At 43.1% G+C, this 12,013-nt stretch overlaps 3 protein-coding genes across 4 annotated transcripts; 1 reads left to right on the forward strand and 2 right to left on the reverse strand.

The window, feature by feature from the left end:
* Positions 1-148: 148 nt before the first annotated feature.
* On the reverse strand, positions 149-3,003 carry LOC117896818 (protein IWS1 homolog). The gene is made up of 7 exons (XM_034805366.1): positions 2,894-3,003; positions 2,285-2,832; positions 1,867-2,215; positions 1,649-1,808; positions 1,212-1,575; positions 724-1,137; positions 149-648 (listed from the first exon to the last, which is right to left on the reverse strand). Exons 1-7 carry the CDS (start codon positions 2,910-2,912, stop codon positions 526-528), a joined length of 1,977 nt encoding a protein of 658 aa, XP_034661257.1. The 5' UTR covers positions 2,913-3,003; the 3' UTR covers positions 149-525.
* A 1,026-nt stretch (positions 3,004-4,029) lies between these two features.
* On the forward strand, positions 4,030-8,076 carry LOC117897299 (WASH complex subunit 4). 2 transcript variants are annotated; one of them, XM_034806045.1, is made up of 8 exons: positions 4,030-4,228; positions 4,299-4,810; positions 4,896-6,212; positions 6,279-6,528; positions 6,647-6,801; positions 6,863-7,283; positions 7,343-7,551; positions 7,616-8,076. In XM_034806045.1, the coding sequence occupies exons 1-8, from the start codon at positions 4,204-4,206 to the stop codon at positions 8,051-8,053; spliced, it is 3,327 nt and encodes a 1,108-aa protein (XP_034661936.1). In that variant the 5' UTR covers positions 4,030-4,203; the 3' UTR covers positions 8,054-8,076. The 2 variants fall into 2 exon arrangements, with proteins under 2 accessions (XP_034661936.1, XP_034661946.1); XM_034806055.1 differs by lacking the exons at positions 6,863-7,283; positions 7,343-7,551; positions 7,616-8,076 and having other exon boundaries at positions 6,627-6,773.
* Positions 8,077-8,475: 399 nt separating this feature from the next.
* LOC117897385 (peptidyl-prolyl cis-trans isomerase) lies at positions 8,476-10,961 on the reverse strand. Its single transcript, XM_034806197.1, has 2 exons — positions 10,704-10,961; positions 8,476-9,426 (listed from the first exon to the last, which is right to left on the reverse strand). The coding sequence occupies exons 1-2, from the start codon at positions 10,959-10,961 to the stop codon at positions 9,001-9,003; spliced, it is 684 nt and encodes a 227-aa protein (XP_034662088.1). The 3' UTR covers positions 8,476-9,000.
* Between the last annotated feature and the right edge of the window lie 1,052 nt (positions 10,962-12,013).

Genomic DNA, 12,013 nt, shown 5'->3' on the forward strand with positions numbered 1-12,013 from the left:
AGCAAAACTTACCTTCGCGATGGCAATAGTTGGGTTCACTGTTGATTCTCTTGGCTATAATTGAAATATTATTAGCTGGGCGCACACACACATGTGTGCATAATTAATCGTTTTTGGATCATGATTAGATGATTAGGAATGGATTAGATTTTGCGATTGAAGCACAGACATTTATTCCTCACTTAAACAGAATACATACATATGTAAACAATACATATACACATACACTTATATATGTACAATTGGTATAAGACCGACCAATCCATCTCTCGGTCGTCTTCTGTCTCTCTCTTTTTCACAATTCAACTCATTAATTGATTCTTCATTTGCTTCGTAATTATCTTTTATGTAACTTGATTGAGTTCGAGTGCTTGTGTGGTGATGGGCTATTTGCTTATGGGGTGGTGGCGTGGAATACATCCGTATTATATTCAAAAATATAATTTATATTATTAATTTTGTTCTATGTTTGGATTGGATGATTTCTCTTTTAGATTGAAACTTAGCTACGAGTAGGATTCCATCTTACAACGCCATTTTGCGTCCTTCTATGGATATTTCGACGGCACGGCGACTCTCCTTTAAACGCTTTGAGTCGAGGAAACGTTTCATGTGCTTTTCATAGCGATTTGGCTTACGCTTTGTTGACTGTTGACATATAAAAGAACACAAAAATTGAATGTGAAAAGTGCAATTAATCCATAAAATTGCAGAAAGACTTACCGTAGTTACTTCGCCCTCTACTGTGGACTTGGGACGTATGACATAGTCCTTGTTGGAAGGCATTGGTACGCGTGCACGGGCCACCCAACCGGGATCACCGGGACGCAGCTGCTTGTCCTCGCTGGAGAATGTCTGACTGAGTGCGTGGGAGCGACTTTCCTCGGATGCCGCCTGATTTGGCTCTGGACTCTTGTTTCTGTGCCGTGACATTTGTGCCAGATCACGTTCCTGGCGCTCCTCCTTGCTCATGGCCGAGAAGTTACAGCTTAGGTTGAAGATGGGGCGTGCCCATTCGGATATCAGGCGACCAGCACGGTCGCGATTCTGTTTGGTTTCCTGGGGATGCTTGTACAAGTACATCACAGCCTTGCCGATCCCCGACTGCTTCAGCAAGCCCTTCTCTATCGTGGGAAACTAAGCGAAATCAAAGGATATACAATTATAGGGCTATTCATAATGTAGGAGAGCTTTCGCTGACTGTGCCTTACATCCGATAATAGACGCAAAATACTCTCGCGTATTTGCAGGCAGGGCAGACTTTTGTTTGGCAATGGTGCCAGCCAATCTGTAAGTACATTGAGTATATTGTGCTCCAAGAAGGCCAATTGCAGATCCTTTTTGATCAGCTGGGACATCACTTGCTTTAGCATCGATATCTTCTTGGTGGCCGGCTGTCCGATCATGTTCAATTGCCTGTCATCATCAGAGGCATTTTTCATGCTTATAATCAATTGATCCATGAGATCGTCGTTGTCATTAATCAGATCAATATCTCCCTTGCGTCGTCGCACGCGCTTTTCTTCCTTCTTGCGGAGAAGCATTGCATCAAAGTCTGACATAAAATTGTTGTGGCTGCAATTTGAAATCCGAAATTAAATCAATAAATATTCAAGTGTATGTGGCTATGTGGATGGGATCAACTTACTCTGGTTCATTTGAAATGGGTATATTTTCATCATCGGAACTCTCCGTAATCTTGTCTTGCGGTTTTTCTGTGGCGGAAGCATTTGGCTGCGTCTCATCGTCATCCTCATTGTCTGTATCCGTTATCTTGGGACGTTTCTTTTCGATTGTGGGTGCTTCATCTGCAAGTGCATAAATATATGAAAATAAATGCTGTGTAGGTGCGACATAAAAAGTTACCCTCTGAGTCGCTGATGGCCTGTCGCCGGCGCCTTGAAGCACCTATGGATCCGGCACTGCCAGACCGTGAACGGTCTTGAGAGCCATTTCGCTTTTTATTTGGTGATCCAACGCTCTTGGATCGACTGCGGGACTTTCTCGAGCCACTGCGGGACTTTCTCGAGCCACTGCGCGATTTTCTGGAGCCACTGCGAGAACGTGCAGAGCCACTGCGTGAACGTCTTGAGCCGCTGCGTGAACGTCTCGAGCCAGAACCACTGCGAGAACGGGCAGATCCGCTACGAGAGCGCCTAGATCCACTGCGGGAACGTTTCGAGCCGCTGCGTGAACGTCTTGAGCCACTGCGGGATCGCCTAGAGCCAGATCCACTGCGAGAACGGGCTGAGCCACTGCGAGAGCGTCTGGAGCCACTACGAGAGCGTCTGGAGCCACTGCGAGAACGTCCAGAGCCAGATCCACTGCGGGATCGCCGCGAACCAGAGCCACTGCGAGATCCTGAGCCGCTGCGTGAGCGAGCCGAGCCACTGCGTGAGCGTCTCGAGCCGGATCTGCTACGGGAGCCGCTGCCCGAACGCCTGGAGCCACTACGTGAGCGTCTTGAGCCACTTCGCGACCGTCGAGATCCTCCAGAGTGACGAGAACCGCTGCGCGATCGTGAGCGACTGCGGGAGCTTGTGGCCGATGCCTTCGATCCGCTGCGGGATCTTTCCGAGCCACTGCCCGAACGTGTTGGCTCGCTGCCATCGCGAGTGCGGCTTCTTGAGCGCGATGAACTGGTTTCCTCCTGAGTTGCTGGTGACTCGGAAACAGTTTTGTTAAGGCCATCCGGTGCGGTTGTATCATCGATTGTTGTGGTGGAAGTCACTTCGCAAGTCGAATCTTGAATTTCCTTAGACACTGTCTCCACCGTCGCCATTGTCTCTGCTGGCTTTGCGGATGCCTCGGCGTCATCGGGGCACGCGTTTTCTTCGAAAATAATCAGATAGTTAAATACGTATTGCTTTTTTTAATTCATTTTGTAATCAACCTGGTTCTGACGCCTCCATTTCTGTTGGTTTGCTATTTCTGTACAAAGTAAAATTAAACGAATACTTTTTTGAGCATAAATTCTGAATTGTTAAAAATAGTGTGACAATTATCAATAAAATATAACCCAAAACCCTCAAAAAAATACTAATATATACCTTATTGTTTTAAAAATATACCGAATTTATACCTTAAATCTTTAATAATTTTCCTTGATTTTGATGTTCTATTTAATATAACTTGCTATTTAGGATTCTCAGCGCTAAAACTATAATTTTATCCGATTATTTAATCAATTCTTCACGACTTCCTTTTATTGAAGTGTTTCCAAATTATGTTTACAACTAAAAAGGTCAACCAACGTTATGAGGGCGATGGAACGAATTGCTAATAGAACAGCTACTTGTATGTCTACACACAGCTTCTTAGGGCTGGTACACACTGCGAATCGAATACAGAAATTTAATATCTGAAAGATATGGCATGTGCATAAAAGATTAATTAATTGAATATAATAGCTTTGATATACAAATATTTATATTACTAACGCGCTGACCGATCCTTTTCATTACATCGCATCGTATTCGCTATCGATAAGAACAAGAACAGCGGGTGACAGACCAGCCCATTTAACGCCGTTGAAAAACGCAAAATAAAACTATATTCTTTCCAACAGTACGGCTTCGACTCGTTGAGAACAGTCTCATTTCATTTTAAATTTAGTGCCCGAACGTAAAATATCATATACAAATTACTCCAAACTTTTTTTCTCACGCTGCTCGGTCAGCGTCCATAAAATCAAAGTCGCAGGGCGGGTATTTACAACGTCATAAAGTTAGGAACGACTACGGCAAGTAATGCTATCCGTCAGAAATGTCCAAAAAGAACCCAATGAAGCCATCACCCGCGGCGGCCGGTTAATTAAGCAATGAAAAAATAACATTTACTGGTCTCCCCAGAGCTCCGTTCTTCATACTTCTGCTCCTGTTGGTGGTTCTTTGGGAGTAATGGGACTGGTGGGCTCCTTGGCGTTATCTTGTCTGACTCTATGGACGGTGCTACCAGATATTAGCACTGTGTTTTTCGTTAAAATTCTACGTTTGGAGATGACTTAAACAGCGGCGCCATGAACTACTCAAGGCTTTTGAAAAATTTGTCGGCTGGACAGTTCGATGAATGCGCCATCGGAATAGCATCGAAATGCACTCACTTGAAATGTTCCATCTCTAAATTACTAAATGGGAAAATCAAAATAATAAACCAAAAGAAAAAAACAATCAAACAACATTACCGTGGGCCAGGCCATCAACCATGAAGAATGAGCAAAGTACAATTTGTAAGAATCTTAACTTTGTTTACCAGACTATGAATACTTATAATGTGTAATGTTTGCCACTTGGCCACAGCTTTATTCGCCGAGGATATCCTCAGGGATTACGGTTTGTTCATGGAGGAGCACGATGGCGCAATGAAATCATTAAAAAATGAGCTGTGCTGCTTGAGTACGGGCGAGTCTGTAACGGTGGTGGCCATGTCATCCCCGATAGAAGTTAATTACGGCAGCGGAGCCGATGTCACTTTCAGTCACAAGAATGTAGAGGAATCCGAGCTGCTGGCCAATAAGTCATTAAAAACCCTAGCCAATCTGTGTAATCAATGCAGAGATCTGTCCCTAACGGCCAAACAGTATCAGTTGGCATTCCTCTTCAACGATGCTCAACTGGGGGACGGCCGGCTGCCCGCTGTATCCGACACTACCGGAATGGAACGATGCCTACACCGCATGAGCAGCGCCATAGATTTCTTCTGTCAGGTGTACTTTCTGCTCAGACGCATTATTCTGATGATACAAAATCTTTGGAAACAGATAAGTGCATCGGCTGGGATGCCACTGGACATCAGCGAAGTACATTTATTTGTAAGTATTTCAAAGAAAGGGGGGGAAAGGGATCGGGATCGGGATCTCATCTATCTCGTATCTCTTATGCGTCTCGTATTTGCAGACTGTCTTTGAAGCCATGACTGAGCTGCTGGAAGATGTGGTTGTTTTTAATGAAATTGCGGATCAATCAAAGATTGCGCTCAAGTGGACGCTGTACAAAAAGTGGCTGACAATGCTGTCAAACAGCAAACAGACAACTGGGCAATGCAGCAGCATGGAGTTGAATGGCCTGTTGAGCTCCCTGGGTGATATAGAGACTGTGATTGCGGGCAATCTATTTGGCATTCTGCTGAACAGCCTGCTGGAGCTGAAGAAACAATTCAGCCTAAAGGACGTTCAATATATTAATCAGCATTCGAATGCATATATTCGTAAAATATTGCTTGAAATTGAGTCAAATAATGGCAATGACTATAAGAACTATGAGGAGCCCAAGAATGTTATCCGGCTGACAGCCTTTGTGGCAGTGCTTCATGAGCTGGGCATTCAAATGGAGGGAAAGCTGATAAAGAGTGTCGTGGATGTTGTGAACAGGCATAAAAAATTGCCCCTCAATCAGAGTGTTTGCTGGTCCCCCTCTGCCTTTTTGGCCAGACATGCCAAGACGCTGATAAAGACACCGCCCCAAGGGAGGCCGCAAGACAATCACAAGTCCCAGCTGGCGCTTATGGAGAAGCTCAAGCTGAGCGACCAGAAAAAGTGCCGCCACCTAGGCACACAGATCTCCCTGTGGACAATCCACATACAGAGGGTGTTTGCTAGCGGTGTCTTTGGTCAGCTGCACACCTTCTCGCAGCTGATACTCAGGGGCCAATCGTATGCGGATCAAGTAAATCAAATGATGGACTCACTAATCAATCGCCATGTGGCGCTAACGACCCCACTATCAAAGTCCGAATGGTTCACTGTGTGCCGTCTGCTTCAGTATTTAAGAATTATCCAAAAGACCTTTGAAACGAACCAAATCAATGTGGTTTGGCACGTAAATTCCCTCGTCCAATGGCAGAAACAAAAGCTCCTACAACTCCTGTCGAGCACAAAGAAGAAGATCGTGGATTTGAAGCTGCTGCAACGAAAAATGAACATTCTTTCAACGATGAAGCTGGCCGAGAGATCCATCTTGGGGTTTCCCAGCAAAAAGCGCTTGACCTTTGTGAACCTGGCCTTTAACGAGTTTCTGGAGAAGGATCGCCTGCTGCCGGCCGACATGCAAAAGCAATTTCAATCGATCCTGTTGCGCATCAACAATCTCAGCGATTTCCATCGAAACATCAGGGGACAATTCGATTCGACCACTCTCATGTATAATTACTGCTTTATAAGCAACTCCCTGCTAAAAGAATACACAGAGCATCAGCGCAATCCATACAGATTACAGGTACGCCACCAAACCCACCTGGGGGGTAGCTAATTTAATTCTGAAATTAACCAACCGCATCCATAGAATATAGTTGCAGTTACAAATCAGCTGGAGAAGACTCTAGCGATATTCAGGCGCGATGGTAGCTCAAAGCAATCGGCCTGTGGCCAGGCCGAGTTTCTCAAGACCCATTTGGAGTTCTTTTTGCGTGTGGAGGCCTTGTCGCATCTGTTTTTGAACCAGGATCAACCATTTCAAACGCATCTGCTGGACTACCGCAGCTGCGTAAACGTTGAAGCTATGGAATACCAAGGGACTTACAGCATTTTAAGAGGTAGGCAGGTCCAGCTGGACGTTTTTGCCACTTTGGAAATCATTTAAAATCAATTATTTGTATACCATCTTATCGTACATGCCACACTACCTAAACAGACTTCTGCTGGTTGTTCTAGATAATCTTGAGAACTATTTCACTGAAACATTCTACAATTTAACAACCATCGCACCACACGACTGGAAATCATACGAGCAGATGCGCCACATTGCCGACAAGGTCCTCCAGCTGCGTCCCATCGATGATCATTTGCCCAACCAAATCATCGACCAAGTAATATTACCTTTGCCTCCTAAAGTGAATGATTCTTACGGCTTTATTTTGAACAAAACAGGGCATAGACGTGCTACAGATCATGCGTAATATTCATACATTCGCCTCCTCGTATGCCTACAACATGAATCTGCAGATCTTTGTGGAGATGCAGAGCAAGAGCAAGCACTTGGATATCATTGGCACCCGACATGTGGCCAATTCGGTGCAAACGCATGGCACTGGCATCATCAATACCACCGTGAACTTTATCTATCAATTTTTGCGCCAGAAGTTTTACACTTTCTCCACATTCCTGCACGACGAGCAGATCAAGTCGCGTTTGTTGAAGGAGCTGCGCTATCACTCGGAGCACAAGCATACCAACGAATCATATCCGTATGAGCGGGCGGACACTCTCCTCAAGAAGATCAAAAAGCTGGGTCTCTCCGGCAACGGCGAGACATACATGGATCTGTTCAGGAAGGTGATAACACATGTTGGTATGTCACTTCCAGGGATAGAGAAAATCATATTTATAATGTGTCTGTCTGTCTGTTAGGCAATGCTGTTGGCTATGTGCGCCTCCTGCAGGCGGGCAGCAAGAGTGCCAACTATAAAAGTCGCTCGTACATGTCCAGATTCCACAGCAGCTTCGTTGCCGGTGGCACCAAACCGCTGCATGAGTCCACAGAGTCCGCCATCAAGGAGTACGAGAAGAGTGTGGGTCACATGCAAAAGTGCTACTCGGACAGCACAAACTACTTCAAGGTAAGCAACAAAAAAGGGTTCTCCATTAAAAACGAAACTAAACTGAAAGCTTTTCTGTTTGAAGCTACTTTTGCAAGGCTTTCAGCCGTTTCTGTGCAATCCAAACAATAATCATTTGAGGACATTTTACCTGATTGCACCGGCTCTCATAATGAACTACATTGACTACCGGGTCAAGGAGAAGCTGAAAATCCACAAGAAGGATCTGGCCAAGTTTTCGCTCTTTGAGGATGGCTTCGCCATTGGCCTGGTCTACATACTGACGATGCTCAACCAGCTGGGCGAGTTCCACGAGCTGGGCTGGAGCCAGGCGACCACACAGCAATTGGAATTGGAGCGTTCAAAGGTGCGCGAAATGCTCGGGGGCCAACAGTCAACGAATCCGGTCGATGAGAAGCTACTCCAGACGGTGGCCATCACAGAGAGGCATGTGAATTCCTACGAGCATGAGTACAATTTACTTTATGCCACACTGAGCAGTGCCGAAATATTCTTTCAATAAAAATTGTTATTGTTAAACCAAAAAAGAAACTATTGCTGTTCAGTTTAGTTGATCGATATACTCGAATATTGGTGATGCGGCAGTGCCCCTCTGCCCACCCACCAGACACCTCCCCAAAAAGTTGTTTGACGTCGTTTCTCGTAGTACTTATTAGGTTTTGGATTGTTTGGGGGCCATTTATTTATTTTTTATTAAGACGAAAATACAATTCTGATTCTGGTACATATCGTGTGAATAGTAGATATATGTAACTAGCTTTAGAAAGCGCTTTATGCTAAGGTTTAATCGACAAACGTTTTTTTTTCTTTGATTAGATCGCTAGATTGATTACAAACAGCGACACACAAAACTGTTGTGAGGGGTTGTTGGGCCTCTTTCCAATGGAAATGTGGAAGTTACACGGTTATTCGGTTTTCTTTTCGTTTGTTTGTTTCAACTATTTAATTACTATTTTCATTACTCCCGACATTTGAACTAGAATGAAATCTAAAATACACACAACTCAACTCTCTCCCGCGAGACGGGAACGGCGGGCCGGCACTGCCTGTCAGAATAGGGAGGGACTAGACAATCCGCAACAGCACCTTCGTATGCATTGGATCTTCTCTCATATGCTAGAAGCCAATCGGAATATATCAAAACTCTTCCTCCTGCATTCCAAACGTATGCCGCTCGCCACCCCATACATAATGTACATATTCGAAGAAGAATCTCTGGGAGTGCTGACCCTGTCCCACGGTGGGGAAACATTCGAATTTGAACAAAGGTCTATTGAAAATATTATTTCTTGTTGTATTGTATTTTGTAATATTACAAGTAATTCGTAAAAAAAATTGTTGTGGAGAAAATGCAAATGGTTTTCGTCTTAACACATTTTTCCTCTTTTTGCTGTTGTTGTTGTTATAGTGTTGTTGTTTCTGCTGTTGTATTGTTCTTGTTGTTGTTGTTTAAAGAGAACCACTGTTAGCCACCATGATCTTCTTGGAGGTCTTGCCGGACTGAGAGCCAAAAGATTCAATCTTCTTGACAATGTCCAAACCCTCAACCACCTCGCCGAAGACAACATGCTTGTTGTCCAACCAAGCGGTCTTCACGGTGCAAATGAAGAACTGGGATCCATTGGTGTTGGCGCCCGCGTTGGCCATCGACAGAATGCCAGTGCCGGTGTGCTTCAGCTGGAAGTTCTCATCGGCGAACTTGTTGCCGTAGATGGACTTGCCGCCAGTGCCGTTGTGGTTGGTGAAGTCACCTCCTTGGCACATGAAGTTGGGAATAACGCGATGGAAAATGGAGCCTTTGTAGCCGAATCCCTTCTCGCCAGTGCACAGTGCACGGAAATTTTCGGCAGTCTTGGGCACCACATCGGAGCGCAGCTGGAAAATGTATTCAAGAAAGACACAAAGGTTATTGATTATTTATTTGAATATACATACATAAAACATTATATTCAAAACTTTTAACCTCCCTGACTTTGAGAGATAGACAAAGTAGGGTAAATATTGGTAAGAGAAAATCAATTTCAAGTGATATTTTCTTATCATAAAATATATACATACATATCACCCCATGCCTACATATATCTATGTACATATGTATGTAATTACTGGCAAAAACTAAACATGCCATAGAAATGAAAATCCCGTGGGATCCGGGGCATCAAATTTAGCATGTAAACGTGCGCGGGTCGGGTTTAAAAAGTGGCATCATCCCGCGCGCGCCCGCCCTTTGATGACAACACGCAATGTTAAACGAATACGTACACACACACACACATACATATACGCATGTATCGGTTTTATTTGTCATGCCGGGCAATGACTTGGCTGTTACTAAAAATATACTACGAATGCAATTGCTAAAAACTCTCTGAATAAAATATAAAGAAAAGGATGCACGTATGCCCCATTACATCATCAACAAAATTAATCTTGAGTTCATTCGTCAAACGGGTTTACTAGATTCTCATGCATATACAATGTACATATGCACGTCCATGTGTGTGCGGCAACGTAGAGGTTATGTTTCACTGTATTGATTGAAATGTGTATGGGCACACACATGCATACAGTATACACTGCATGTATGCATGTGCAGAAATACCGGCAAACTATTCAAACACACGAACACTCGCTCACAAACGTTTATGGAGCACCGCAATAAAATTTGAACACACCTGGCCGTAAAATGAACCTTCTACATTGTCATTAATTTAATTATTGGGTTGCTTTTATATGGAAAAAGGACACTATATATACATATGTATATTCCAGAGAAAAAACCGAAAAGATAAAAAACTATAAGCACGCTTCACATGGAAATTACTTGTGTGTATGTGTGTGCATATGTATGTACGCGTTTTTTTGGATGCATGCATGGTAATTCTGCCGAAATTTGGTGAAAAATGTCTGCTATTTATTATAAAAATATGCATCATAATGTATTTTAGGAGTGCACTTAAACGGTACCGTTTCATTTACGATCTGTAAATCACGTGTTCAAATCTAAGTGCACGTTAATTTTCTACGTGTGTAAATACACATACATAGGCACACACTTGGGCAAATTTACTCTTTTTACCAAATTAGAAAAAAAAAACTTTAAATGAAATTAATTTCTTTGACACGTTTAAAATAAAACAAATAAAACTTACCTCCATGATAATCCTACCGAGGGGCTCCCCATCGGCGGTCATATCGAAAAACACCCTAGGCAAAGTACTCATCTTCGACTCTCTTGAATATTCGCGAACAAACTGAATTCCAAATTGCAACTGACTTCTGTTCCCGGTACTCGCTAACGAAGCTGGGGTTATAGATTTCTTAGCTAAAATGGCGGACTCTGCAATCTGAAATGCCGCCGACTTGTAGTTCCGAATGTGTCGTACCAGAGTTGCACCAAAAAAGACCATCGTGTATGACCGCGTGTATGTTACTACACGAGGTTACGTTTTCGGCAATCGTTCGATTCCACCCTGCGCATGGGTGTTATATCATCTTAGGGTAGCTACAAACCATTAGGGCCATTTGCCCTTAGAAAAATCAATATGTGAATACATATTTTGAGCTAACAATTTTCTTATTTTGATTTTTTAATAAATTTAATATTTTTTTTATAGGTTGGTAAAATTAATCCATTTCTAAAATAATTCCATTAATTCCGCTCCATGTAAAACAGATTCTTAAAGTAAACCAACGCTAAGAAATGTTGTATATTTTAGATCGACATTCCACCCGACACCCGAGGAAAACAACAATCGGAATAAATAATGCTATTATTCATAACGTTGACTATAATATCTAAACGTAAGTTCAATTTTTAGAATAGTCACGATTGTGCTCTTCCGGCATCGTTAGCAATAGGAATCGCTGTCAGCTGTTTCTGTTTTACTTAAATATTTGAAAAGCAATTGTAGGAGTGCCCCTAATGGGCTTATACACGATACAAAATTGGATCCCAATTGTGCCATATCGCATTAACTAAATAGCGATATTTGCTGCCAAGAACCGGAACGGTGAAACGGTTAAATTCAGTTAAGTTTAAATATTTTGAAATTAGTTAGCTTTCACACCATGTCCATGAAAGCAGTTGGGAATAGCATAGGAAAACGACTAGAATAACGGACAGCCAAGTAGAGGAGACGGAACATAGGAGAAGAATAGACACAGTCAGCATAGGTAGGTAGGTAGCTACATAGCACTCTAACGCTCAAACTTTTAGAAACTAAATTTGTTTAATAAAATGAGGAGGAACGTTGTATGACACGTGTACAAACTCGTACCCTGTACTGCGGAACGGCGTTTTAGGTTTTGTCTTTATGGTGGCGGAAAGTTGCGATGACAAATTTTGAGACACTTTATTCAGTGTAATATCAGAGAAGAAACTAAACGAGAAGGGACGTGTGAGACGCTTCTTACGCGTCACAACTTTTATACCCGGCACTCAGTACTACATCTGCAACTT

Source organism: Drosophila subobscura, chromosome A (genome assembly GCF_008121235.1).
Source record: "Drosophila subobscura isolate 14011-0131.10 chromosome A, UCBerk_Dsub_1.0, whole genome shotgun sequence".
Classification (NCBI taxonomy): Eukaryota; Metazoa; Arthropoda; class Insecta; order Diptera; family Drosophilidae; genus Drosophila; species Drosophila subobscura.